At 44.8% G+C, this 27,098-nt stretch overlaps 1 protein-coding gene across 3 annotated transcripts in view; it reads right to left on the reverse strand.

Moving 5' to 3' along the window:
* Window positions 1-27,098, reverse strand: part of NCALD (neurocalcin delta) — a 276,746-nt gene that overhangs the window by 14,065 nt on the left and 235,583 nt on the right. For all 3 annotated transcript variants that reach the window (XM_043601496.1, XM_043601497.1, XM_043601495.1), the window contains one exon: window positions 4,981-5,377. In XM_043601496.1, coding sequence (XP_043457431.1) covers window positions 4,981-5,358 — 378 coding nt within the window. In that variant the 5' untranslated portion in view covers window positions 5,359-5,377. The remainder of the gene's footprint in view (window positions 1-4,980; window positions 5,378-27,098) is intronic.

The following is a 27,098-nucleotide window of genomic DNA, read 5'->3' on the forward strand; positions in this document are numbered from 1 at the left end:
CTAAAAATAAATCTGTGTATGTTTTTGCTTGTTCATCCAGATGTTGATATAGCACAAAATTATTTTTTTAAAAAAGGAAAAGATCTGCATTTTGGTATATGTGGCAGACTGGATAATGGTCCCCCACAAGATGTGCCTGTCATAATCCCTAGAACATGTGAATATGTTACCTGATATAGTAAAAGGGACTTCGCAGATGTGATTAAGTTAAGGACCTTGAGATGGGGGACCAGTCCTATCTGGCTGGTCTCAGTGTAGGTGCAATGGTCTTTATGAGTAGAAGAGAGATGCCCAGGAAAACGCTCGTGTGAGAAGGACTCAATCTACTATTGCTGACTTTGAGCGTGGATGAAGGAGGCCACAAGCCAAGAAATGCTTCCCCCATAGGTTGCATCCCATGGACGCCTTGATTTTGGTCCAGTAAAACTAATTTCAGACCTCTGACCTGGAGAACTGTAAGATAACGACCCCGTTGTTTTAAGCAACTAAGTTTATGGCAATCTGTTACAGCACCAAGAGGAAACTGCCACAGTGCAGTCAGTGTGACAGAGACCAAAGCTTGTTACCGTAAGCCATTCTGTGGACGCTGACGCCTAACTCTGAGAAGCAACATCAGGGAAGAAAAACACTAGAAAACGTAGGCAATACTACACTCCATTCATTGTCAAGCCTAATTATAAACTTGTTGGGACCCCAGTCTACACCCCGCCCGGTTTTAGTGTCTGTAGGTGAACGCCACAAATTTGCATTTTATTAAATTGCTTTGCATTGCTGAGTCTTGGAGGAGCAGAAGTTCGGTCAAGAATTTATATATCGATCCTTGTCATCAAGCTGTAGGTTTTACTCACTGTAAGAAACAGGACCTTAATTTGTGAATGCTTCTGCTGGCCTCCGGCCTGCTCTCATCTCCTCATTCTCCACCATATATTTGCCTGCCTGCAAAGCCGAAACCCAATGGGACAGTGACTCTCTGAAGTACATGCACCCCTGCAAAGGTACTTCCTCAATGGTGCAGACCAGCTGGAACCAAAAAAAAAGAGAGAGAGAGAGAGAGAGAATCCGCACAAGGATACACAACTTCTTGGGACAGGGACAGGGTCTGGAGCGTGGGCTTTCAGAATGGGGTGAGAAAAGAGAAGAAAAATAGGAAGGGAAGTTTGGCAACATCCTACACATTCCGGTTCATCCACTGGAAACTTGGGATTAGCATTAGAATGAGACAGAATACATGAATCGTCAGTTTGCAAAGTAGCAGAATAGAATAACATAGCCCTTAATAGGAAAATGATTCTAAATGTAATTTAATCTCATTGGCAATTTGGAAGTCGCCTCAAGGTGCCACAGTATTTCCTCCCCATGGTGGGGGGGTGAGTCGTGAATGTCAATCCTCAGGGTGCTGTAGGAAACTCCATTTGCAGGCTCCGGAAAAACCCAAGTGCTTACCAGCACCTTCTGCACATTCTCTGCAATGTTCTCACCCTCCCTTGCAAACCAGAATTCCTCAGCCCAGGGAGAGTGTCTGTATTCCTCCCCTACTATTTATTCCCAGCTACTTAGCAGTGCTTCAGGGCAGGTGTGAAACAAAATGGGTGCCGGGTTTGATTTTCAAAAGCCCGTGGGGTCCAGAGGGTTCTCCTTGACGGGGGGGGGGGGGGGGGGGGGTCAACATATTCATTAATACTGGCCACCACATCATCGACCAGGAGAACTGTGCAAAAAATGTTAAACAGGAGCTAACACAGTGGCTAACAGGATTTTTTTTTTTCTTAGATCCCAATCAGGAAGTAGTTCTCTTCAAAAGGAGAATGTACTCGCCCCTTTTTCTGCAGTGAGGCAGAGGACATGGCGGAAAGTGGGGGGGGGGAGAGGGGGGGAGGGGAAGGGGGGACAGAGGACAGCACCATGCCCAGATAAAAAGGAGAGAGAAAATAAAGCTAATGAAAATGAGTCCCATTTGAAATTTAAATTTTTGTTTAATTAGCAAAGATTAGGAAAAATCAGAAAAGTGCAATGACCCGGGACGCCCTTCAGTCACTCAGGGAGCATGTTTGGAAAAACAATTTGGCACAGTGTCAAGTGTCTCAGAAATCAATGCTCCTTCCCTTCGGCTCAGTGATTGCAATTCTGGGAATCCACTCTAAGGGAATAGTCCCAAATATAGAAAAAGCTTCATGCACAAGAATTATCTGTTATTTTATATTTAAATGTTACAGTATCGTATATAATAATAAAACGTGGAAACAACCTAAATATCCAACAGTAGGGGAAGAGTAAGCAAATTATATCGTATGACTATTATGCAGCTATTAATGCATCATTATTGGGGCACCTGGGTGGCTCGGTTGGTTGAGCATCAGACTTTGGCTCAGGTCATGATCTCACGGTTCGTGAGTTCAAGCCCCGCGTCAGGCTCTGTGCGGACAGCTCAGAGTCTGGAGCCTACTTCGGATTCTGTGTCTCTCTGCCCTCCCCCAGTCGCGCTCTCTCTCAAAAATAAAAGAAACATTAAGAAAAAAATATCATTATTAAAAGTTTTTATAACATGAGGGGCACCTGGGTGGCTCAGTCGGTTGAGTGTCTGACTTCGGCTCAGGTCAGAGCTTGGAGCCTGGAGCCTGCTTCAGATTCTGTGTCTCCCCCTCTCTCTGCCCCTCCCCCCAACTCAAGCTCTCTTTCTCTCTCAAAACTAAATAAACATTAAAAAAAATTTCTTTTTAAGTTTTTATAACATGAGAAATGCCTGTATTAGTATGTTGAGTGAAAATGGCAAGATGCAAAATTTCATATACATTATGAAGTCAGTTAGATATTTTTGAATGCATGGAAATAAGAACAGAAAATATTAGTTTCTACTATTAGAAAATTATTAGCAGTGATTCTCTTTGCGGGAGGAGTGGGATTATGGAAAATTCTTCCCTTTTGTTTTTATATTTTCCTACACTGCTCATATTTTTACAGTTGAAATTATATTTTTCATGCATTTATCCTTGGGGGAGGGGAGAAACCCTTTATTCTTGCTTAAGATCCCGTCTCTGAGGGATTAATTTAACACACCGTATTCAGATAGTCGCTGCTCTGGGCGAAGGAAGAGGCACAGAAAGACCCAGTTGGCAGATCTTGGAGAGTTAACTAGTACAAAGGTCAGTCGGATTCCTGCTCAGCACCCGGCTCCGTGTGCACCTGTCCTCTCTCACTGCCCATGCAGGTCCAGGCCCCCTGGCCCAGGAGCAGACCCCAGGCCTCAGCTGCAGTAGCTCAGTAACAAGTCAGTCGCGTGGGTCTCTTTTGGCTCTGCCCTTAGTTTCTGTAGCCGGGTCTCTGGGGTTCCTTGAAAGCAAGTGCCCCTCTGCCTCCATCGTCAACCCCACCAGCAGCTTTCCGGCTCCTTGTGTTATATGCCTCCTCCCTTCCAGAGCCCCACCTGTTCCCCCAGGGGCTGCAGATCTATCCCTGAACCCAGACGTCCTGGGATGAGTGCTGGCTTCTGAGACGAGCCCTCCAGGAAGCCAAATGCCCACTCTCTTGGACCGCTGTCTGCTTCCAGATGCTTCCCTCTTGGGCCCGTTTGCCTGCCAAGATGGTGAGTGACGGCCAGCCCTCCCCAGTGCTGCCCACCCACCTAGTCCTGCTTATTGCCTGCAGCTGTCCTGATCCTCCCCTGAGCTATGTCCCAATCTCCTTAAGCTCCTCTCTGGGTCCCACTCTCCTGATCAAACTGTTAGTCACCATGACCATAGCTCCTTATGCCCCTTCCCAATCTTCCCTTGCGGTCTGACAGGGAAAATGTGGCAGACAATAGGGCCCACTCTCCTGTTCCACTCAGTATGTACTCTGGGTGAGTGATTTGGAGGACTTGATTCTTTACGATGTTTGTATCTCTGATGAGACAGAACCTAGTCTAGAGATCCCGGCTTTCATTCAACAGTCTTAAGAAAGTTGGGGGCACCTGGGTGGCTCAGTCGGTTAAGCATCAGACTCTTGGTTTTGGCTCAGGTCATGATCTCAGGGTTTGTGAGTTCGAGGCCCACTGACAGCACGCAGCCTGCCTGGGATCCTCTCTCTCCACAATCTCTGCCCCTCCACCACTCATGCTCTCTCTCTCTCTCTTTCTCAAAACTTAAAAAAAAGAGTCTACGAAAGTTGTAAATTAATGATGGTGGTGATGATGAGCTTTTCCATATGGCTGGCGCTGTGCTAAGCACTGAACATGGACAGTCACATCTAATCTTAAAGTAACCCCACAACATGGGTGGGAACCACTGGCAGTTCCATTTCGCAGATAAGCACACTGAGGCTCACTTAGGTGAATTAAGTTGGTCAGAGTTACAGAGGTAGTGACTGAAAGAGGCAGGGTTTGAAACCCAGGCCAGAAATTGATCATTAGACACCACTGCAGGGGATAAAACCCCAAAGGTTCGAGGGGTGCCTGGGTGACTCAGTCAGTTAAGCGTCCAACTTCAGCTCAGGTCATGATCTTACAGTTCGTGGATTCAAGCCCTGCACCAGGCTGCTTTAGATCCTAGAGAGAGATCCCTTTCTCTTTCCTCCCCTGCTCACATGTGCTCTCTCTCTCTCTTAAAAATAAATAAACATAAAAAAAAAAAAACCCAAAGGTGAGAGGTCCAGGCAGGTCACTGGGATGGGTGGATGGAGGGGCCGCAGGGAGAATGATCACCTGAGGAGTGGATGTCCATTTGTAGGGTGGGGGTCACCACAAAGCACCAGGGGAGTAAGGCCAGGCAAGATTGGGGGCCCAGGGTTGCCAGATCTGAGTTTTCAAGAGATGCCAACCAGTGTGCATTTTTGTGTGCAATCTCCCTGTTCTAAAATATGGGTTCAACATTTCCAGAAACACTGGGTTGGCCACATCAAAGCCTAGATGGGCACCAGTCCCCAACCCACACGGTGCTATACTGTGCACCTCCCAGTCCTTACCTGTGACTCCTGCTCTTCTCTTTGTAAAGGGTGAGGGCTACGTACCTGCACAATCTCTAGCATTTCTGCCTTGCTGATGTAGCCATTTCCGTCCAGGTCATACATGCTGAAGGCCCATTTCAGCTTCTGTTCCAGCTTCCCCCTCGAAGTCACACTCAGGGCTATGATGAATTCTCTAAAGTCTATCGTCCCATCTCCATTGGCATCAAAGGTGCGGAAGACATGCTCTGCAAATTTGGAAGCATCCCCATAAGGGAAAAAGTTCCCGTAAATTTTCTTAAACTCTTCCATTGACAAGTGTCCACTGGGGCAGTCTCTCAAGAAGCCTTTATACCATTCCTGGATCTCGTGCTCTGTAAAGTCTGTGCTTTCCAGCAAATCCTGCATGACCTCTGGGCGAAGCTTGCTGTTCTGTTTCCCCATCCTGGCAGCGAGAATTCAGCTGCAGATAGAGAAGAATATAAATCATTTTTAGACCTGTTCTTTAGAGGCACGCTTTGTCATTTGTGATTGTTCCTTTGGAAAAAAAGAAACAAACTCTTTTAGTCCAATAACATTGTCTAGGATTTCCAACTCAGCCAAACAAAATGGTAGAAAGACAGACAGAAAATGCAGAGCAGAAATGCCACTGCCCAGAAAACTGTTCATGTCTTTCGTACAGAGTCACTCTTGGAAACTGTAGATACATAATGAAAGAAAGAGGGAGAAAAGGAGGTGGGGGAGAAGAGAGAGACAGAGAAATTGGCTACTTCTTTCCACCTTTTCTATTTGCAAGAGGTCTATTCTGCCATTAAGAAGTCTGAGGTTCTAACACACCCAATCAAAGTATTAGTAGGGAGAATTTAAGAAGAACTGGGAGAGAGAGAGAGAGAGAGAAAGAGAGAGAGAGAGAGAGAGAGAGAGAGAGAGAGAAAAGAGGTAATTTACCATGTTTTACTGCTAGAATATTTCCAAGGCAAGTGCTGCTTAGACACCTTCTGAGTACTATAAACACAGATATGAGTAAGGAAAATAGAAACCTTCTAACACCATTAAATGCTACCAAACTAGGTCAGTTATTTAAATTCACAAGGTCAAGACACTGTCAACATTAGGTTCAGATGGTAAAGATGAGGCTTCTTTATGTGTATGCTTCTGGAAGAGGCCAAACTTTCCTTTTTAAATACAAAGAACTTCATATTCTCCTATTATAGCAGTAGCTCACATCCACAGCAAAATAGTAAAATAGCACAGCAATGCTGAAAGAAAAAAGGTAGCATCATTTCAGATCTTAACGCTTCGAGATAGCCCTGCTAGCATTTTGGTGTGCGTCCTTCTAGATTTCCTATATGCAAGTTTATCTAAATGTACTATTGACATATACTTTAATACATCTACTTTTTTTTTTTTAATTTTTTTTTCAACGTTTTTTTATTTATTTTTGGGACAGAGAGAGACAGAGCATGAACGGGGGAGGGGCAGAGAGAGAGGGAGACACAGAATCGGAAACAGGCTCCAGGCTCTGAGCCATCAGCCCAGAGCCCGACGCGGGGCTCGAACCCACGGACCGCGAGATCGTGACCTGGCTGAAGTCGGACGCTTAACCGACTGCGCCACCCAGGCGCCCCAATACATCTACTTTTCAAAAAACAAGCATATATTTTTGTTTCCTATTTTTAAACTTAACATAGTGTGGGGGACAAAGACAACTTTTATTAGATGGGAAACAAGCCTATAATTATCATCTTCCTATTCACAGAGCCATTCAGCATTGATTGGGCACCGTGTACGGGGCATGTGTCTGGTGCTGTGAAGGCAAAGAAGACTGAGATGTGGCCCCTCTTTCTTAAGGGGCCCCCTGCTGCCCAAGTTCAAAAGCAGGGGTGGCAGTGAGGGGACAGTGTATTCGAGACCCATTCCCGGTTACGAGGGGAATGGATATGGTGCAATGACAGGACATAGAAAGGATCCCCGAGCCAAAAGGGGGCATCGGTGCCATCGGAAAAGTCTTCTTGGGGAAGGTGATATCTGAGCTTAGTTCCCATCTGCAAAGTCTTAATAATTTGAGCAGTTACATTTTGCATTTTTCCTATATTGGGAAAAAAAATCCCGAAAGTAAAGCTTGGAAAATTATGGAATACATGAAACACAACACATACCCATTTTAATCGTGATTCCCAATTTTCTCTGAGATTTTCTTGTGTGGTGTTTATTTGTTAATGTCTGTCTCCCTCCCTCTGTAAGGTCAGCCCCTTGAGACAGAGTCTCTACTGAGGTCACTTTGTCTCTCCAGGGCCCCCACAAATAACACTTGGTGAGATAACGAACAAAGGAGCGACCGGCAGACAGATAAATAATTACAACAGGGAAGTGTGTAGTAATCTTCCCAGAAAAGGAGTCTTTCTGTTACAGTGGGGAGGCCCTGGCTGTCAGAATTGCTATTTGAGTCACTAAAAATATCTGGTGAAGGCTTGGTTTTGGAATGTCTTTCTTTCCCCCCATTTTATTGAAATATAATTGACATATACATTGTATATATTTAAGAGGTACAACGTTAATGACCCACGACTACACCGATCATCATGGTAACTTTGGTTAACATCCATCACCCACATAGGAATGATTTTCTTTTTTTAAAGTTTTTCTTAACTATGGTTATTTGTTTGTTTATTTAGAGAGAACGTGTGTGGGGAAGGGTCAGAGAGAGGGAGAGAGACCCAAGCTGATAGTGCGGGGCCTGACGCAGGGCTCGAACCCACCGACTGTGGGATCGTGACTTGAGCTGAAATCAAGAGTCAGATGCTTAACTGACTGAGCTACCCAGGCACCCCCAATTTTTTTTTCTTCTGATGAGAGCTTCTAAGTTCTAACTCTCTTAGCCACTTTGAAATATGCAATACAGTATTGATAGCTATTGTCACCAGGCTGTGCATTATAGCTGTAGGATTTATTTAATAACTAGAAGTTTGTACCTTTAGCACCCGCTAACCCAGGTGCCCCTCCCCCACTGTCTGGGATCTCTTACACTGAATTGCCTGTATACCTGTCTTTTGCCCCCACTAAAAATAAATTCTAGAGGGCAGTGTTTGCACCTAGCAGTGCTCAAACTTCTTGTTTATATCCATAGTCCAAGAACAACACCAAGCAATCTTAGTAATTGACGAGTTGACTGATTTTGTTTCCTGAGTTCTGCACTGGAGGCAGAACTGGCCTCACTCTGGCTCTTAGGCAGGGACCCTCGGAAGGGTAGTGAGAACAGGGCACCCGTCCTGTTAACAGGACCAACAGGTGCAGGGAGGTCCCCTTTTACGTGGAATCTGGCAAACCCGATTTTATGCAAGAGCAAAATTAAACTACAGCTCCAAACAAAGTACAGTTTACAAACTGAAACTTTCAGTAGCTCTCATTTCCCTCCTGTATCTCTCTTTTCTGGAGGGAGAAAAACAAAGCTAGGCTGGTTCGTATTAGAATTTTAAAACTATCATTTAGTTGCTAAGTTGGCAATTTGCCCGAGGCAAGAACTCAGAAACATGAGGTAATGCATAATACATGGGTTTACAGAGCTCCGAAACATTTTTATGAAATTTATAAGTAATTTCACGTTTTCCTCTTTGGAGGGGGGTTCTTTAGAGTACAGCTCTTTGGTGTGGTGTTCAATCAAATCACCCTTACTATTCTCTGGTTCTGTGCAAATCACCATGTGCCCAGCCCTAGGAAAAAAAATACCATTTTGATATTTCTTAAAGAATGATTGATTTTTTTGGAGATACAAAACACTGCTTCTTCACAACTAAAGTTCCTTTCCCAACATTTAAAAAGTACTTCTCACTTATTAGATGTTTTTGCACTAGAGACAAATTGCCTCAACATTTTGGCTAAGTCTCCCATTGAGACTGATCTGTGTGCAGCTATTTCCCAGTAAACAGTAATTAAACCACATTTACAAATTCATTAGCACAGAAAGGCCACAACACAAACAAGGCAGAAGAGCATGGCATAAGTTATTTGGGAAGCTGTGCTTGCAATTTAGTCCAGAATTTGTTTCAGTAGATAACTACAAACACTTTACCAAGTACGATGTCTGAACTTGAGAAAACCATCTGGACTTGGTTAGACTGTACAACGAAAATCTCAGGGGACATACGATAGAGTCTCTTTCCCTGGGGGAGGAGGGGAAGAGAGAGGAATGCCTGAAAATACCTTTTTCTTTTGGAAGACAGGAATTTCTGCCTGTTTGAGTTGAAGAGGAGATAAAAATACCATCACAGGGAAATGCTGCATTAATTAGCAGTCCCGGAAAAAATCGTCTGGAGACAAAAGTTGCCCATCAGGTCAAATCCTTTTCATTACTCCATTTGGTTATTAAAACATTAACTCTGTGCTGGTAGAACACAGTGGGGAAAAACTCAGGCCCTGGAATAAAAATGCTTGTATAATTGACATATACATTGTATATATTTAAGAGGTACAACGTTAATGACCCACGACTACACGGATCATCATGGTAACTTTGGTTAACATCCATCACCCACATAGGAATGATTGCAAGTTGTTGACTAGCTCTTGGGTAATTCGCTTAACTTTTTGGGGAGCCTCAGTTTTCTCGTCTGTAAAATGAGTTCAGTAGTAGGAGCTCATATCTCACTGATTTGATGTGAGAGTTGAGTGAGGCAGTCGTATGCGTAAAGCACTGAGTCAGGGCCAGACGCTGTGGTAAATGAAAACCACGTCTTGTCCTTGATGGCCCTTCATCCATTATTGTGTTGAAACTCTGAAGCAACACTGAGGGAACAGCTTCCTCCATTTTATAATGGAGGAGCAAAAAATGAAAACTCAGAGAGGCCGAGTGACTTCCCCCACGTCACACAGCTTGTGAGTCGGACAGCCAAGTGGTAACTTCGGCCTCGCACTTGGCTGTCCACTGGTTCTACCACTACGTTCTACTAACTCTACTAACTCTGTGGACAGAGCACAGAGAGAAATTAAGACAACGATGCCATAAAAAATCAGAAAGAAGTAGTTAAGAGAGAGGACACAACCTCCTGTTAGCACTCATCCATTTCACAAATAGGGGCTGTCTCCTAGGAGGGAGGCACGGCTCTAGGCACTGGGAATTCATCACAGACACAACCCTAGTTATAGTCTGGTGGCATGAGACATACAATAAAAAAAGATAAATAAGTGAAATGTTAGAGGAAACTGTTCCATGGAGAAAAGTAAAGAAGGGAGGGGGTGGAGGAATACCAGGAGTGAGTGGGTAGGTGGGTGTCAAAATTGTGAATAAGAAGCCAGAGAAGGCCCCATTAAAGTGATATTTGGATGGGGTGCCTGGGTGGCTCAGTCGGTTAAGCATCCGACTTCGGCTCAGGTCGTGATCTCATGGTCCGTGGGTTCGAGCCCCGCGTCAGGCTCTATGCTGACAGCTCAGAGCTTGGAGCCCGTTTGGATTCTGTATCTCCCTCTCTCTCAGCCCCTCCCCTGCTCATGCTCTGTCTTTCTCTGCCTCAAAAACAAATAAAAACATTAAAAAAAACACTACAGTATAAAGTGATATTTGGAAAGGAAGAGACGAGGTGAAGGGGGTAGCCATGGAGATCCTGGGAGAAGACTGCTCCAGGCAGAGAAAACGGCAAACAGGAAGGGTCTAGACAGGGAGCATGCTTAGCGTGTCAAGGATGCGGCTGGAGCGGAGGGCGGGAAGGAAAGCAGATGGGACCAGAACAGTAACAAGGGTCAGGTGACGTGGGACCTGCAGGTGACCTTAAGGGCTGTGACTCCCACTCTGAGTGAGACGGAGCCGCTCCAGGATTTTGGCTTATGTTCTAACAGGGTCTCTCTGGCTGCTGTGTTGAGAATAAACCAAAGGCGGGGTAGTGCAGAGGTGGGGAGACAGCTGGGAAGCCACTGTGATGACCCAGACAAGAGCCAATGGCGGCCGGAACCAGGGTGAGGAGAAGGAACTGGAAAGGGAGACCGAGGCAAAGGGAAAACACAAGGCTGACGCTGCCTGCTTGGCGGCTACATCCTTCGTGCCCAGCTCAAGGCGGCACCGGGAAAGCATTTGGTGCAGAACAGAAGGAACCGTGGCTCTTGTTCCCTCTCTGAGCGCTCCCCGACCCGCCCTGCATCTGTGGAGGCCGCCATCTGCGGCCCAACCGCCCACTCCAAAGCCAAGGGACTCCTGTGTCATTCCTTCTGCCTTTGTCCCCAAACCTGTCTCAAATCCATTACTTCTCAGCATCTCCATCGTCACCACCTCAGTCCAAACCGCCATCATCTCCGGCCGGCTGTCCGGATCGCTCTCCCAGTAGGATGTCCCTCTTCACCCTGTGCTCCCTCTCCCCACTCCCACCCTGCCCCAGCCTCTTCCCCACGGGTCCCCAGAGTGACCATTTAAGAACACACAACAGACTCTGTCACTCTTCTGTGTAAAGCTCTAGGAGGGCATCCCAACACACTTTGAATAAAATCCAGACTTCACTCTTGGCCCCTCAAGGCTCTGTGTGAGCTGCCCAGGCCACCTCTGACTAATCTCAGTCCCCTGTGCCCCCGACAGGGCCCATCTTTTAACTATAAGGGCCTTTGCTTCAGCGCCCTGAGAAGACCTTTAAATAGTAAATATATCTCAGCCCTTTAATGTATATGTCTATATATGCAAATCTTAAATATACAGAAGATACATAAAATACATATATTTACTAAATATATATTTATATATAACATGTATATCACGTATATCTTACAAATGTATAACTATTTATATACCCATATATATTTATACATATTAATTGTGGCTGAATCTGTGCTGCATTTCATTAAGTGAAATGCACACCAACTCTATTCAACATCAGCAGTCTGTTCTTCAGTAGTTTACGCTGAGATGGGCCACGTGGCATTTCCCAACTTATTGTGGGTCGCATCCAGTCTCCCAGGGTCCAAAAAAATAAATCTGGGCTTAATACTGACCACAGATGAGAAAGGAACAATACACAAGATGAGAAAACACCAAAACCACCAGCAAAGGACCATGACCAGGAATCTAAAATATAAAGCGAACCTTCCATTTAAAACGAAGAGAAAAAGGAACCACTCCTAAAAACGATGCCATGGAGAAAGGAAATGGTGAATAGTGGACAACCTTTTGGAATATAGTGCTTCCTTTTTGTATTTTGTATCTGTGGAGTGAAAGAGGGACAGCATTTCATTTCTGTGATTCCTCATGCGGTTTTATACACTCTGGGAATTAATTCTTTTTTTTTTTTAATTTTTTTTTTCAATGTTTATTTATTTTTGGGACAGAGAGAGACAGAGCATGAACGGGGGAGGGGCAGAGAGAGAGGGAGACACAGAATCGGAAACAGGCTCCAGGCTCCGAGCCATCAGCCCAGAGCCCGACGCGGGGCTCGAACTCACGGACCGCGAGATGGTGACCTGGCTGAAGTCGGACGCTTAACCGACTGCGCCACCCAGGCGCCCCAGGGAATTAATTCTTGAGAGCGTAGAGTTAGACGTTCCAGATAAAAGTCCAACTGACCCTGGAGAGCCTGGCTAACTTCACAGAAGTCGCAGGGCAAAGTGCACAGAATTTGCAAGATGCTAGAAGCTGACATCAGGTTTAGCGGCAATGAGGAACACGGGACCTGCGGTGGTTCCAGAAAGAGACCGGGTTAATTAAAATGTTTGCCTAGCTGGGACGTGTAACCTTGACCTTCAAGAGTCGCTGTGAATTTTCAATCAATGGAATGTCTAAATGATGAAAACATAACCAGAAACAGTTTCCTAAAGCGCAAGGTAGGAAATGATAAAAATTATAGATGAATGGGAACAAGTGTCCATTTACCACGACACCAGGTATTGCAGCCATCTGAATTATGTAGGTGGCTAAAATCCAGCAAACACATTTCTGGGGCAGTTGTCCCTGATTTTCACTGAAAAAAGAAAAAGTGAATAAATAAAAACCTGAAGAGCACACTGCTCCAGAAATTTCCCTTCAATGAAACTTGTCTCTCGGTGGGAGTTTGAAAGGAGAACATATATATATATAAGTGGACAGGGGACATACTATACCTATATAGCTATATATCTATATATATGGAATATAAGCTGATATATTTATATATAGTGGACAAATTAGGAAATAAAACAGTGGTGCAGAAAGGGAAGAATTAAAATGTGAAAGAGGGAGGATGAAGTGATATAACAGTTTCACTAAACTCGTTTCATCTTGCCCAAAGAATGTTCTCTCCTCTGGCCTCTGGTAAGATTAGCTGAGACCTATTTCCTACAAGCTCACGTGCACAGCAAAGGTGGCTTGGCTGAAACTTCCTGAAGGCCTATGTCCCGAGGCTTGCAGGACGGCCTTCTTCCCTTGAGGATGGGCACCTGGACCCGCACCTGTGACTCCTCGTCACACACCTGGCACCTGCTCCCCTTGCAAAGAGGGGACAGGGTTGGAGATGAGAACTGAACTGATACAACAATACAGTGAGGAGGAGGCTCACTAGAGACAGCCTTGTTCTTCTTTCTGCTTTCCCCCGGCTGTGTGGTAAAGCCCAGGAAACACAGTTGGTCTTCTCAGCGTGAGCAGGGCTTACAGTCTCCGAATTAATCTGGGGCTCTTGTTCTATAGACTCTGCCTTTCAGACTAGAGAGGGCCTGGTCTTGGACTCTTTTCCAAGTTTTATTTTCGACAGAAATAAAGGGCAACCACATTCCTGCCGATAAAGCATATTTCTGATAGAACCTCAATAGAGCATTATCTAACAACAACCCTCTCCCCGAAATGGAAATATCATTTTTGGTTCTGCTACTGACCAAAATAATACATCATTATTGTAAAAAATGCAAGTAATCAGGGGATATAAGAATGAGAACATGAACACTCTCACTGGGATCCAATATAACTCTACAGAAGATAACCACTATTAACAGTTGTATTTGTATATATCCTCTTAGACATTTAAATGCATATATATGAAATCTGTATACTCTAACCACAATGGGATCACACTATCCTATTCTGGAACCTTCATTTTCACTTCAAAGTATACTGTGGGGGCACCAGGGTGGCTCAGTCAGTTGAACGTCCAATTCTTGGTTTCAGCTCAGGGCATGATCTCACGGTTCGTGAGTTCCAGCCCTGCATTGGGCTCTGTGCTGGCAGCAAGGAGCCTGCTTGGGATTCTCTCTCCCTCTCTCTCTCTGCCCCTCCCCTACCTGTACTGTCTCTGTCTCTCTCAAAATAAATAAACTTAAAAAGTTTGTTAAAAGTAGACTGTGGATATTCTTTCATGTTAGACATATGGAGATATCTCATCTTTTTAAATGGCCGAACCTTCATCGATTGATTCAATGGATGGTGTTGAGCACTGACCTTGAGAACAGCATTGAATTAAGTAACTGACAAAGTGTTTACTAATGTCAGGCTTACAGTCTTTTGGTATTCTACTGCATGATACTAGTTAACTAATCCCTCTTGATGGACATTTAGGTTGATTGTGCTTTTCTTTCATTCCCTTGGCATTTACCTGAGTCCTGGTTCTCTAATTCTTTGGGCAATATATATTATAAAGAGGTTCTTGATGTCTTAGATAAGTACCATGATCTCTAGACCCTCCCTTCGAAATTTTCCAACAAGCCATTTTCCCTGGAGACTCTACATCTTAATTGTGAATTTTGCAAGAGTCTGCACAGCAACTAGTATCAGACTTGAAGGAGTGCTGGAAATGGACTTGGAACTCCAGCCCAGCCCCCCTGGTCTGCCTGTGTTTACAGGCACACACGTGCAAGTTTAGCCTTTCTTATTTCTAGCACAGAGGAGGGCATGCTCACCCTGCTCTTTCAAGAGTACATGACTATTAGCATGGAAATAACCCCTTCTCTACTTTTGGCTTAAGGACATATTTTGCCCAACAGCATCCTAAGTGCTCTGTTGCCCGATGCTCCCCTCCTGACCTTCACGTCCACTCTTCTCCCTGCTACTTCATGTCCAACTAATGGCTAACTTCCCACCACCCCCTCCTGGACGGCCAGCCATTAGAGGAGAACTTGCATCGTATGCTTAAAGTGCCCTTAAGTAAGTGGACAGGGGCCATACTAAATGGTCACCTTCCAGGCCTGCAGAAACTACAAAGCTATCTCAAAGAAAGTAATTGTTAGAGGGGCCGAAGTCGAGGGCTTCAGACAAAGTTAACCTGCCTGTCTGAGCTACCTTGGAGCCAGGTGCCAGGGCAATGCTGACGGCAGTAGTGGAAAGAGGGGGGACCTCTGGGGGCCCTCAACACTCCTCCAGGGTTGCCAGGGCTAAGACCATACCATGGTCAACTTCTGTTGAATTCTGATTGCCATAAACATCTACTTAGCTAAAGGTATTAAAGAATCTCTTATTTAAAAGATAGGAATTATTGGGGCGCCTGGGTGGCTCAGTTGGTTGGGCATCCTACTTCAGCTCGGGTCACAATCTTATGGTCTGTGAGTTCGAGCCCCGTGTCAGGCTCTGTGCTGACAGCTCAGAGTCTGGAGCCTGCTTCAGATTCTGTGTCTCCCCCTGTCTCTGTGTCTCCCCTTCTCTCTGCCTCTCCCCTGCTCGCACTCTGTCTCTCTCTCTCTCTCTCTCTCAAAAATACATAAAACATTAAAAAAATTATAAAAGATAGGAATTATTACCTTGGGTTTTGATAAAATAATGAAGGGAAACAGTGAGCCATCATGCGCTGAGGAGGACAAATAGATTAGCCATAGGGATCTAGGCCTCACACTTAACCAGCAGCGCGAGGTACCAGAGGAGCTCCGCTCCTCATTTTTAGACATCCTCTAGGGGCCACAAATGCATTTAGCTAATTGATACAAGCCCCTCCATCGAGTCTAAGAATAGTTCGTAATTTTTAAAAAGCTCATTCAGCAAACATGTGTTTAACATCTCCCGTTTCCAGGCTTAGCGCGAATATTCTTATTTAAAAACTAGCATCCTACCTGGGATAACAAAAGGAAGGGAATCTGGGATTCCGGTTGCAGGTCAAAGCAATTTCGTTAATATTTATTTTCACAATTGCGCTGTAGAATTGGTGAGATGGTTGTTGCATCTTCGTTTTACCCTAAGGATGAGGGGTTCGGAGAAGCTAACTGTTAAGACAAAATCATGCAGCCTGTGGCTGTGGAGAAGCAGGATTGGAAGTTCCCTTCCCATCCCCCACACCCTTCACGTCCCTGGCTCCATCACCTTTGGTGTTTGAAGGGTCGCTTCCATTGGAAGGTACAGATCGATCATGATCACTTTCTCCCCCAGCCAACATGGCTGAAATATTAATGTTTGTGCACCAAACATACGTCCAGGTGAGAAGGCCATTAACTAACAAAAAGACTATGAAGTAGCATCTTTTAAGTTCTTACACCTTTTGCATCCTCCAGCAAGGTGCGTGGAAAGGGAATTGGACTTGGTAGCAGAGGAACGAAATTGAAGTCCTTATTATAGTATTGTGTTTTGTGACCTTGGGGAGGTCATTTGACCTCTCTCGGTTTCGTCCTTCTTCAGAAAGTCGGTATAAGAACACCTTTCTCCTAGGGCTGTCTGAAGGACGAAATGAGAAAAAGGAGCCCGAGTGAATTGGGAAAAGTTCAACATCGTGTCTTATATCCAACAGGTGCTTAATACACGTTGACTCTTCATCTAAATGAAATAAGGGCTTGGTGGGTTGTTTACAAAGATGAGCCTTTCAGATTTGGGAACACTCTCCCCCATGCTTTAATGGAGAATTAGAATAACAAGAGGAAGACAGTCAGTCACATGAAGGGGTGAGCTTCCAACCTGATTCACCTCCCCGGAATCACTTGCCAAATGTGAAAGAATTTGTGGATTTGCACCCAGACAGGACTCCTGCCAGACCTCCGTGACTGAGTGGTTTCCCTGGTGGAAGTTATTACCTTAACTTGAAAGTAAGCAAGAGATCCCATTAGAGAAGAGGCTGATGGAGAGGAGGACACTGTTTCTTTCTTTGGTCTTCTGTCCTGAGGCTGGGGAGGGCTAAGGGCGGTTTGGGCAGAATCAGAGCAGGCTCAGGGAAACCCCACAGAATTTGCCATCCCGCTCTGGGAAGGTACTAGTGCTAAAAAGTGGACTTTAATCCAGGGTCTGGCTGGACAAGACTGGTGTTTTCAGAACAAATTGGATATAAGATACCATTAACAAACATCAATGATTGATTGAATCAATTCTTTCCTACCTGGGGAAAGAAATGATTCAGGTGTTTTATTGCTTTTTTAAACCAGGTTTTCACAAGAAGATCAGAGGTGAAAAGGAGGAATAAACTGGGTTTAAAAAAAACCCCAAACTTCCATTCATTGTTGGGGGGGGAGGGAAACAGCCACAGAGAAATCCTTGTCTCTCAATTTTATTTCTTTAATGTTTATTTTATTTTTGAGAGAGGGAGAGAGAGAGAGAAACAGAAAGACAGACACAGAGAGAGAGAGACAGAGTGCAAGCTGGGGAGGGGCAGAGAGAGAGGGAGACACAGAATCCAAAGTGGGCTCCAGGCTCTGAGCTGTCAGCACAGAGCCCGACGCAGGGCTCGAACTCAATGAATGGTGAGATCATGACCTGAGCCGAAGTCAGACACTTAACCAACTGAGCGACCCAGGTGCCCCGACTCAATTTTATTTCTAATTATTGCCCAATTTCTTAACCCAGGCCTTCATCATCTCCCACCTGAGCTCAGAAATATTAACTGCTCTCCATCTTTAACACTCTACCCGATCATGTCATGTTCCTCAAAAAGCTTCCATGTTCCCTACTGATGACAGATTAAGGACTAAACCCCATAGCCTAGCATTCCGGGTCCTTCAAGGTCATGCCCAAATTCAGAGGAACTGTCAAATTCTTCACTCTACCCTGAACTTGTACACATGCTTTTATTGCCACTCTAATCCCCACAATGGTCCAATGAACAAAGCTCATGAGAGCATAAACATAAAGCACTTTGTAAACATTAAGCTGTTTCCTTAACTGGTCAATATTATAATCGTGACTCTCTACTTATTGAATCTTACTTGGTGTTCAGATGGAGGGTATTACTTCCCGCATTCAGCTGTCCTTCCTCTTCCAAGTGAGCATTAAGCATATCCATGGTGTTTTGTTGGTACATCTCTATACAGCTCTGAGAAGGACGCTGAGCCTGTTTCCCCTTGACTGTAGATGGTGTTACATTCCTTGTGTTGCTTTTAAGAATTCATAGGGGCGCCTGGGTGGTGCAGTCGGTTGAGCGTCCGACTTCAGCCAGGTCACGATCTCGCGGTCCGTGAGTTTGAGCCCCGCGTCAGGCTCTGGGCTGATGGCTCGGAGTCTGGAGCCTGTTTCCGATTCTGTGTCTCCCTCTCTCTCTGCCCCTCCCCGTTCATGCTCTGTCTCTCTCTGTCCCAAAAATAAATAAAAAACGTTGAAAAAAAAATTAAAAAAAAAAAAAGAATTCATGGGGCACCTGGGTGGCTCAGTCAGTTGAGCATCCAACTCTTGGTTTCAGCTTGGGTCATGGTTTGTGGGTTCAAGCCCCGCATCGGGCTCTGTACTGACAGCATGGAGTCTGCTTGGGGTTTTCTGTCTGTCTCTCTCTCTCTCTGCCCCTCCTCTGCTCTCTATCTCACTCTCAAAATAAATAAAAATAAACATTAAAAACAAAACAAAATAAAAGTATTCCATGAAGCAGAGGGCAGCTGGAATATTTATACGATTTTGTGTTAGGCGAATAGTAAGGTGGCTGGCAAGTATTCCTGGAGATTATTCAGTTGGTAGTAACAAAGCTGCTGTGTCTGACTTCCCGGTGAGTCTTTCTTCTACTAAGAATGTCTGGGGAGCTGGAAATTTTCTTTGTCTAAGGCCAAAGTTTATCAGGGATAGTATTAGGTTTGGTTTTTTCCTTACATTTTGTTTTGCCTGGAAAAGAGTGGTCTCAGGGGTAGTAGAATAGTGGTCTTTGAAGGTAGCATAGTCACTATAAGCTAGTGAAGGAAAAGAAAAAGTCCCCCAGAATATAACAACAGATACTCTTTGGGGGCTGATCTTACACAGGAGGGGTGATAACACACAATGGTTAAGTACATGGGTGCTGGAATCAGAGGGCCCTCAGATCCAATCCTGGCTACAAGACATACTAGTTGTATGGCCCTTAGGGACTTGTGCTTCTTTGAGCATCAGTCTCCTTAAGTGTAAATTTGGGTTTTTGTCAGGATCAAGTAAGATATGCAGTAGAGCCTGGCAAAGTAAACACTCCCCCCCCCCTCTTCCTCCTCCTCCTCCATCACTGTTGTCGTCATTACCATTATCATCATCATCATCATGTTATTGTCTCTCTGGCCGTATATCCTTCAGCTTCCCTGGTCTCCTTCCTTAAACATGCCAGGCATGTTCCCTCCTTAGGGTCTTGCACATGCTGTGGTCTTGGTCTCTCGAGTGTCCCTGTGCCCCTGTATCTTCGTGGTTCAAATGTTTCCCATATTCTCATGGCTCAAATATCCTCCCATGAGCCCATGGCTCAAATGTCACCCCCTTACATCACTATAGGTTGATAGCTTGAATGCCTTCCCTCACATCCTCATGGTTCAAATCCCTCCCCACCCATATCCTCATGCCTCATTCCTCACCTCCTTCAGGTCTACTCCAATGTCACCTTCTCAGTGGCACCCTCCCTTATCTCTTAGCAATAATTTTAACACCTCTTTCCCTACTTTGCTGACTGCCTTAACACTTATAATACACTATCAACTTAATCTTGTTTATGGTCTGTCTTTCCCCACTAGAAAAGAACTTTTATCAGGTCACAGATTTTGGTATGATTTGTTCACTACTCTATGCTAATGCTAGTGCTGAGAACAAAGCCTAGCATATAATAGTTGCTTAGTAAAAATCTGTTGAATGAACAAATAAATTACTAAATTCAATTTGGTCTCAATTGTAATTTAACCTATTTTTTCTTTGCTCCTAATCTCACAATACAGATTATAATTTTTAAAAATGTTTTAATGTTTATTATTTATTGGGGGAGAGAGAGACAGACACAGCGTGATCAGGGGAGGGGCAGAGAGAGAGAGAGGGTGACACAGAATCCGAAGCAGGCTCCGGGCTCCGAGCTGTCAGCACAGAGCCCAACGTGGGGCTCGAACTAACAAACCGTGAGATCATGACCTGAGCCGAAGTTGGACGCTTAACCGACTGAGCCACCCAGACGCCCCCAGATGATGAAAATTTTAAATAAAACAGAGGACAGTGTTTTTGGCATCATGTGCAGCCCTTCCGTGAACCCACTCCCCCTTGCTGCTAATACTTACTGCACTCCAAGTGTATGTAGGGCACTATACCGGCTGCCCAAGGCCACAAATTGAAACAAAGCATAATCTCCTCCTGCATGAGTTTACAGGGCTTTCACATAGCCTATTTCAGTAAATCCTTGAAATGCTGTGAGAAAGGAAGGGGCAAGATTAATTACCCCTGCATTAAAGCAATTGGGGCCAAGTGTCGAAAGGTTTTCCCAAGGTTACATGGCTGCCGAGCTCCAAAGGTAGAATAGAACCAGATCTTCATACTTTGTCCACTCAGCAGCCTCACAGGAGAACACACAGCAGTCTCGGGGAGGATGTTCCCAAGTGTTCGAGGACGTGTGTGTGTTTGTGTGCTTGAGCAGAGCCTGCCTGCCTGGCTATTTACACTCAGGTTACTATTTCCATTTCTTGTTAAGAAAAAATGAAAAAGGAAGCTTAATCTGAAAAGAGAGAAGGTGAAAACGCATCTGCAAAGCGAATAAAATACAAAAAATCTAAACAAAGGATCCCCGCCATCTCTCACAGAGAAAACTGTGTATGGTACTTCCTGTGAGTTTACTCACTTAACGTCTCGCACACCCACCTACCCCCTTCCCAGCAGGAACCACCTAACATCTTTCACTTCTAATGAGCGACCTTATCTTTTCTTATCCTTATGTTACAACCAACACTAAAAAACACCATAGCACTGGGCGCCTGGGTGGCTCAGTCAGTTGAGCATCCGACTCTTTGATTTCAGCTCAGGTCATGATCTCACGGTTCATGAGATTGAGGCCTGCGTCGGGCTCTAGTAAAACTTGGACTGTATGGATGGGGTTGGAGCAAAAATGATTACAATAAAAAAATATGAAAATTTCAAAGGTATCCAAATAGTTTCATTGAAGAAAAAAAGCAAAAAGAAGTGTTGTATTGTATGTAGCTATTCTATCTGAATAATGGTGAAGATAAGTTTGCCAGAACTTCTCTTGCCCTTCAATAATGACTTCTGATGTGCACCAGTGTGTGAAATGATAACAATATTATTCCAGTCCTCTGAATCAATCACTTGTTTCTTTAAGAGCAGCATTTTCCCTTATAAGAAAGTTATGCAAAAAATAAGGACAGAAAATAATAATACAAGAACACAGAAGCACAGTGGAATTGACACACTTCAGTGATCAAAACTGAATTGGATTCATTTGTACATAAAAGCCAAAAATATCCATTCGTCAGTCTAAATGTCCATCAACTGATGAATGGATAAAGAAACTGTGGCTTATATACACAATGGAATACTACGTGGCAATGAGACAGAACGAAATCTGGCCCTTTGTAGCAACGTGGATGGAACTGGAGAGTGTTATGCTAAGTGAAATAAGTCATACCGAGAAAGACAGATACCATATGTTTTCACTCTTATGTGGATCCTGAGAAACTTAACAGAAGTCCATGGGGGAGGGGAAGAAAAAAAAAAAGAGGTTAGAGAGGGAGAGAGCCAAAGCATAAAGGACTCTTAAAAACTGAGAACTGAGGGTTGATAGGGGGTGGGAGGGAGGGGAGGGTAGGTGATGGGCATTGAGGAGGGCACCTTTTGGGATGAGCACTGGGTGTTGTATGGCAACCAATTTGATAATAAATTTCATATAAAAAAAAAAGCCAAAAATAAAGAATTTAAAAGCTGAATTGTAACTATGGTATGCATGTAGCTTAAATCACTTCTTTCCTTTGGGTCACGTGGACTTTACCTATGCATTAAGAGGCGTATCTTTAAATGCTTAAATCTGTCCCTAATGCATTAAATAACAGGACTGAAAAGTTAGAACAACACCATTCCTGCCGTAAAACTGTGAGCTATGGGCTACAGGATATAGGAGAAGGCTGGAGTAATGTCTTCATTCCAGGAGCTCCCATTTCCCTTTAAATGGTTTCACAAGAATTTCCTGAGAATGTGCTGTATACTTAGGGCGGGGCAAGATATCATGGTGGATTCAGAGGACAGAGGGATTCAAATAGATGGAGAGAGGGAAGACAGGTCAGCTGGCAAACCAGAGAGATGGTCGCTTCACATCAGAGACGTGCTGCCTATACTCAAGGAGCAGAAGTACGCAAGGCGACGCCACGTTACACATGAAACAATGAGAGCAGGAGTTCTTTTCACTTCGACTTTGGGTTCAGGAGTGGGCAGGGTGATTGGATTTTGCCTATGATCCTACTCATGGAAAAAGGCAAAGGTAGCTTTATGGTCACAAGGGAACAAGAACGAGGCAGTACAGGTGAGTACAAAGTGATGCTTTTCTCTTGAACCTTCCCTGCCCCTCATCCCTCAAAAAAACCGAGCTGTGAGTGACACTACAAATTCTGAATCTCGGGGCGCCTGGGTGGCGCAGTCGGTTAAGCATCCGACTTCAGCCAGGTCACGATCTCGCGGTCCGTGAGTTCGAGCCCCGCGTCGGGCTCTGGGCTGATGGCTCAGAGCCTGGAGCCTGTTTCCGATTCTGTGTCTCCCTCTCTCTCTGCCCTTCCCCCGTTCATGCTCTGGCTCTCTCTGTCCCAAAAATAAATAAACGTTGAAAAAAAAAATTTCAAATTCTGAATCTGTTTTCATTTGTCACAGGTGCCAGAAGAAATATGACAACAATAAACTAAACTCTTCATTGATTTATGAGAACATGATTATCAGATTTGGATTATAAAAACAACCCGAGGATGAAGCTTGCAGTATAGCTCTGGATACTTCATCTCATGACCAAATTTTATGTGAAATCTGCTCCTCTCTTCTTGGGGAGGAATCACAAATGGGGTGAACAAAGATCCCCACGACGCTTGGAACAACAACAGTAAGTGGGAAAGGCTTCCCTTGGGCCAATGTGTTGGACAGGAAATCACAGAGGTGGCTTCGAGTCTTGGAGTGTGTGTCCCCGCTTAACTCCTGAGAGAAAGTGCAAAAAACCCTGAAATACAGAGACCCATGGCACTGACTTGGAGGAAATCCCCCATGTGACTTCCAAGGAGAAGACAATTTGTTGGCAGAGGATCAAAGACGGACCAAGGCTCAGGCCTTGGGCCATCACCCTATTTCTATCAACCCTTTCTCCCTCTTCAGCTCCCACTGTGCTTGGCACTCAGGGTCCTCACGATCCTCCTCAAGGACTCCAGCCCAACCCCTCTGCATCCATCCAGGCTGCTTTCTGACAACTTTCTTCTGCCAGTGCTCACCAACGGAGGCAGCGCCTAGCACTGTGGCTGGGAGCATGGCCTTTTTTGGACAGACCTAGATGGGAATGTCAGCTCTGACTTGCCAAGAGAATATCCCTCACGCTCACCCCCACCTCTTCCCAAAGCGCACACACACACACACACACACACACACACATACCTGTGCATGCGCACACACACACATACACATAATTTAGCTTCTTGAACCTACAGCATTTTAAACATCTCCATCCCAAAAGAATCATGGCTTCACATTTGCATAACTTAAAGTTCACTTGGGTGTTTTTCCTAGTCAAGGAAAGAGCCCCAAAGCAATAGAGAGGTCTCCATCTCTAACAAGACCCATAGTGCTGGCAGATTTTTAAGTGACTTTTTTTTTTTAAAGCTTCTCTCTGTCGAGGTTTAAAAAACCTTACAGAGTTTCAGGCTTAGCAGGGATCCTGTATCACTAGTTTATCTGCCATAGATCTTCACTATTCAAGTCAGGGTTGGTCAGGAAGCTTACCATGCATTCCTATTGTGGTGATGGGCACAGCAAGTGTTTTATATACAAGGTGACATCATCCATGCAGCACCCTGGGGTGGGTGGGTGAGGGTGACCAAGGCTCTAGGAGACCTGAGGGCTCCTGCCACCTGCAGGGGGTGTGTGAGACTTGTTGGTGCCACAGTGTCATCGTTGTGCAATGTGGGTGTGGTCTCTTTTGCTCCGTTCACTCTGGAGCGTGTGCACACGTGTGTTTTCTGTATGCCGGGCATCAGTGTTAACTGTATGGCAGCATCTTGCGAGCTGTGTGGGCTTAACTCTGCGGGCTTTTCCAGTCTCCCCAGTGAAACTCGTCAGAGCTACTGCTTTGTCCTCGGACATTCATTTCCAACCAGGCTTTGACTGTTGATTAGAAAGAAGCCCTTAAAATAATTACATTAGCCTGAAATAAGATCACTTGTCTTTTCCTTTGGAAAACAATTTTCAGGTTATAATCACCTCAACTGTTTCTAAATCAAGCTTTGGGAATGGCTCTGCAGAATGGATAGTTTCCACAGGCGGAGATGCTTCAAAAAGAACCAAGACTTGTGATCGGAACTGACCTGTCACAGAAATCCTAGTCCACTTGCTGAATAGGGTTAGCAAGAGGACCGACCGAGGCAAGTGTGGTAGGGCCTTCTGGACCTCTTTCTGAGACCAAGCCTGATAAAAGGAATATTACGGAATAACTCTTAGATCAGAGGCCATGGGATCCGCATCCTGCTCTGCCAACTCAAGCGTGCGGCAGGCTGTTTATGCACACTCCCAGGTCCTCGGTTTTGTCACCTGCAGAATCATGATGATGATGAGTGCGTAGCGCCTGTGGCTGTTATGAAGGAAACAGGCATAAAGTGCCTTTGCCTACACAAGAAGAAGGAGGGAAATTTGCCCTCCCCTCTGCCTCTATTCGGGTCACTCCTCGGGAAGCACTGATGTCCCTGGGTAGGCGTCCAGGTTACAAATTTGCCAAAAGCAAGGATCACAGTTAAGGTTAAGGTTCAGTACATTCCCTTTGCTTGTCTCTTCCACCTGGCTCTAGAGATAAGAAGAAATCTCTGGCACTTTCCCCCTTATCCCTTCTGCTCACAGGTGGTACAGTGACTCTGTCCTCCCTGGCTTAGCAGCTGAACGGTGGTAACACTGGCATCTGAATTGAGAGGGTGGAGGAGGGCTCCGCATGGGCCTTGAGCCTAAACCATCCACTCCAAGCTGCTCAGTGCAGAGCCTGCCCTGGTTGTCTGGCTAATGATAAGAGACACTTTGATTTCCCGACGTCTGTGTGTTTATAGTTCCCAGTGGGAAGAGGAGGGGACTGGCAGAACAGGGTTTGGCTGTTTCCGGATCTCGGTACAACGTCAACGAACACTACCTCATGGAATAAAATGGTAGCCAATGCACACCAAAAGGAAGCTTCACTTTCCAAACACAGGCTGTATGCAACCCTCCTCCAAGATGTTCCCATTCTAGAGACAGGGACACTTCCACTCCCCTTTTAAAAATTCCCTCTCCTGCACTAGCAACCAGGTGGCCCTCAGCTGGAGCTTTCTGTCAGAACCTCAGCCCTGGCTGCCTGGGCGTGGATGGTGGGAGGTGAGCAGCCCGGCATCTCATCTCTTGCCAGGGGATGAGGCAGGGCTGCCTTTTCTGAGGGGTGTTTGCACTCGGCCCTGGGAGATCTGAGCTGTAAAGATGACATCCTTCCGCACGGCAGCCTCTCTTTTCCAAGCAAGGAAGGCAGAGTAGGTTTCTTTTCTTCATCAGCAATGGATCCATTTCTGATCCATTCGCCACAATGGAATGTGTCATCACTTATTTTCATGCTCTGTTAACCCCCCCTCCCCCACAGCCAAGGTGAAAACAAAGCTAATATCCATCAAGAGACCAATGGATAAGCAAAATGTGGTATACACACCCCATGGAATATTATTTAGCCTTAAGAAAGAATGAAATTCTGATACGTGCTACACCATGGATGAACCTTGAAAATATTATGCTAAGTGAAATAAGCCAGACATAAAAGGACAAATATGGCATGAATAGGTAAATTCAGAGAGACAGAAAGTAGAATAGAGGTTACCAGGGCTAGGAGAAAGGGGGTGGACAAGGAGTTAGTGCTCACTGTGTATAGATTTTCTGTCTGAGGTGATGAAAAAGTTCTAGAGATGGAGGGTGGTGATGGTTATACAACATTGTGAATGTACTTAATGCCACCGAATTGTGCACCTAAAAACAGTTAAAATGGTAAATTTGATGTTATGTATATTTTATCAGAAGGAAGGAAGGAAGGAAGGAAGGAAGGAAGGAAGGAAGGAAGGAAAGAAAGAAAGAAAGAAAGAAAGAAAGAAAGAAAGAAAGAAAGAAAGAAAGAAAGAAAGAAAGAAAGAACGAACGAACCACCCAGCAGTCCTGGGATACCAACTCCATGGAAGAGAAGGCTCCCAGAATTCCATCCCGATTTCCCAGCATCCACATGTCACTGAGGCACAGCTTTTCTGAGTGGCCAAGACAAGATCAAAGCCAAAGGAAACAATGTTCTTCACAAGACTTGGCAAAGAGCATTTATTAAAGCAGTCCCACTGACAAAATAATGGACTCCACGATTGTTTCTGTTCATCCAAGAGGACAGCATGCCCCAGAGGCAAGGAGAAGCAGGCAGCATTCTGCTTTCAAAAGCTGCTTCGCCCTTTGACCAAATAATAACCAAATAAGCCTGTTGTAGTCTCCAGCACATGATTTATGACCACAGATATTATTGATTTCCAAATTAGAACTGTAAATTCTTGGGGTGGCTGGCTGGCTCAGTTGGTTAAGCATCCGACTTCGGCTCAGGTCATGATCTCATGGTTTGTGGGTTCAAGCCCTGCATGGGACTCTGTGCTGACAACTCAGAGCCTGGAGCCTGCTTTGGATTCTGTATTTCCATCTCTCTCTGCCCCTCCCCTGCTAATGTTCTGTCTCCTTTCTCTCTCTCAAAAATAAGTAAACATTAAAAAAAATTTTTTTTAAAGAAGTGTTATTTAAAATAACAAGAGAACTGTAAATTCTCTAGATATTTCTGGAAAAAAAAGATGATTGCTCTCAAACAATGGCACTTTTTTGGCTACCGTAACTACAAAACTTAATTCCCTCATTTCTGCTCATGAAATATAAAAAAAAAAAAATT

This window comes from Prionailurus bengalensis, chromosome F2, assembly GCF_016509475.1.
Source record: "Prionailurus bengalensis isolate Pbe53 chromosome F2, Fcat_Pben_1.1_paternal_pri, whole genome shotgun sequence".
Lineage (NCBI taxonomy): Eukaryota > Metazoa > Chordata > Mammalia > Carnivora > Felidae > Prionailurus > Prionailurus bengalensis.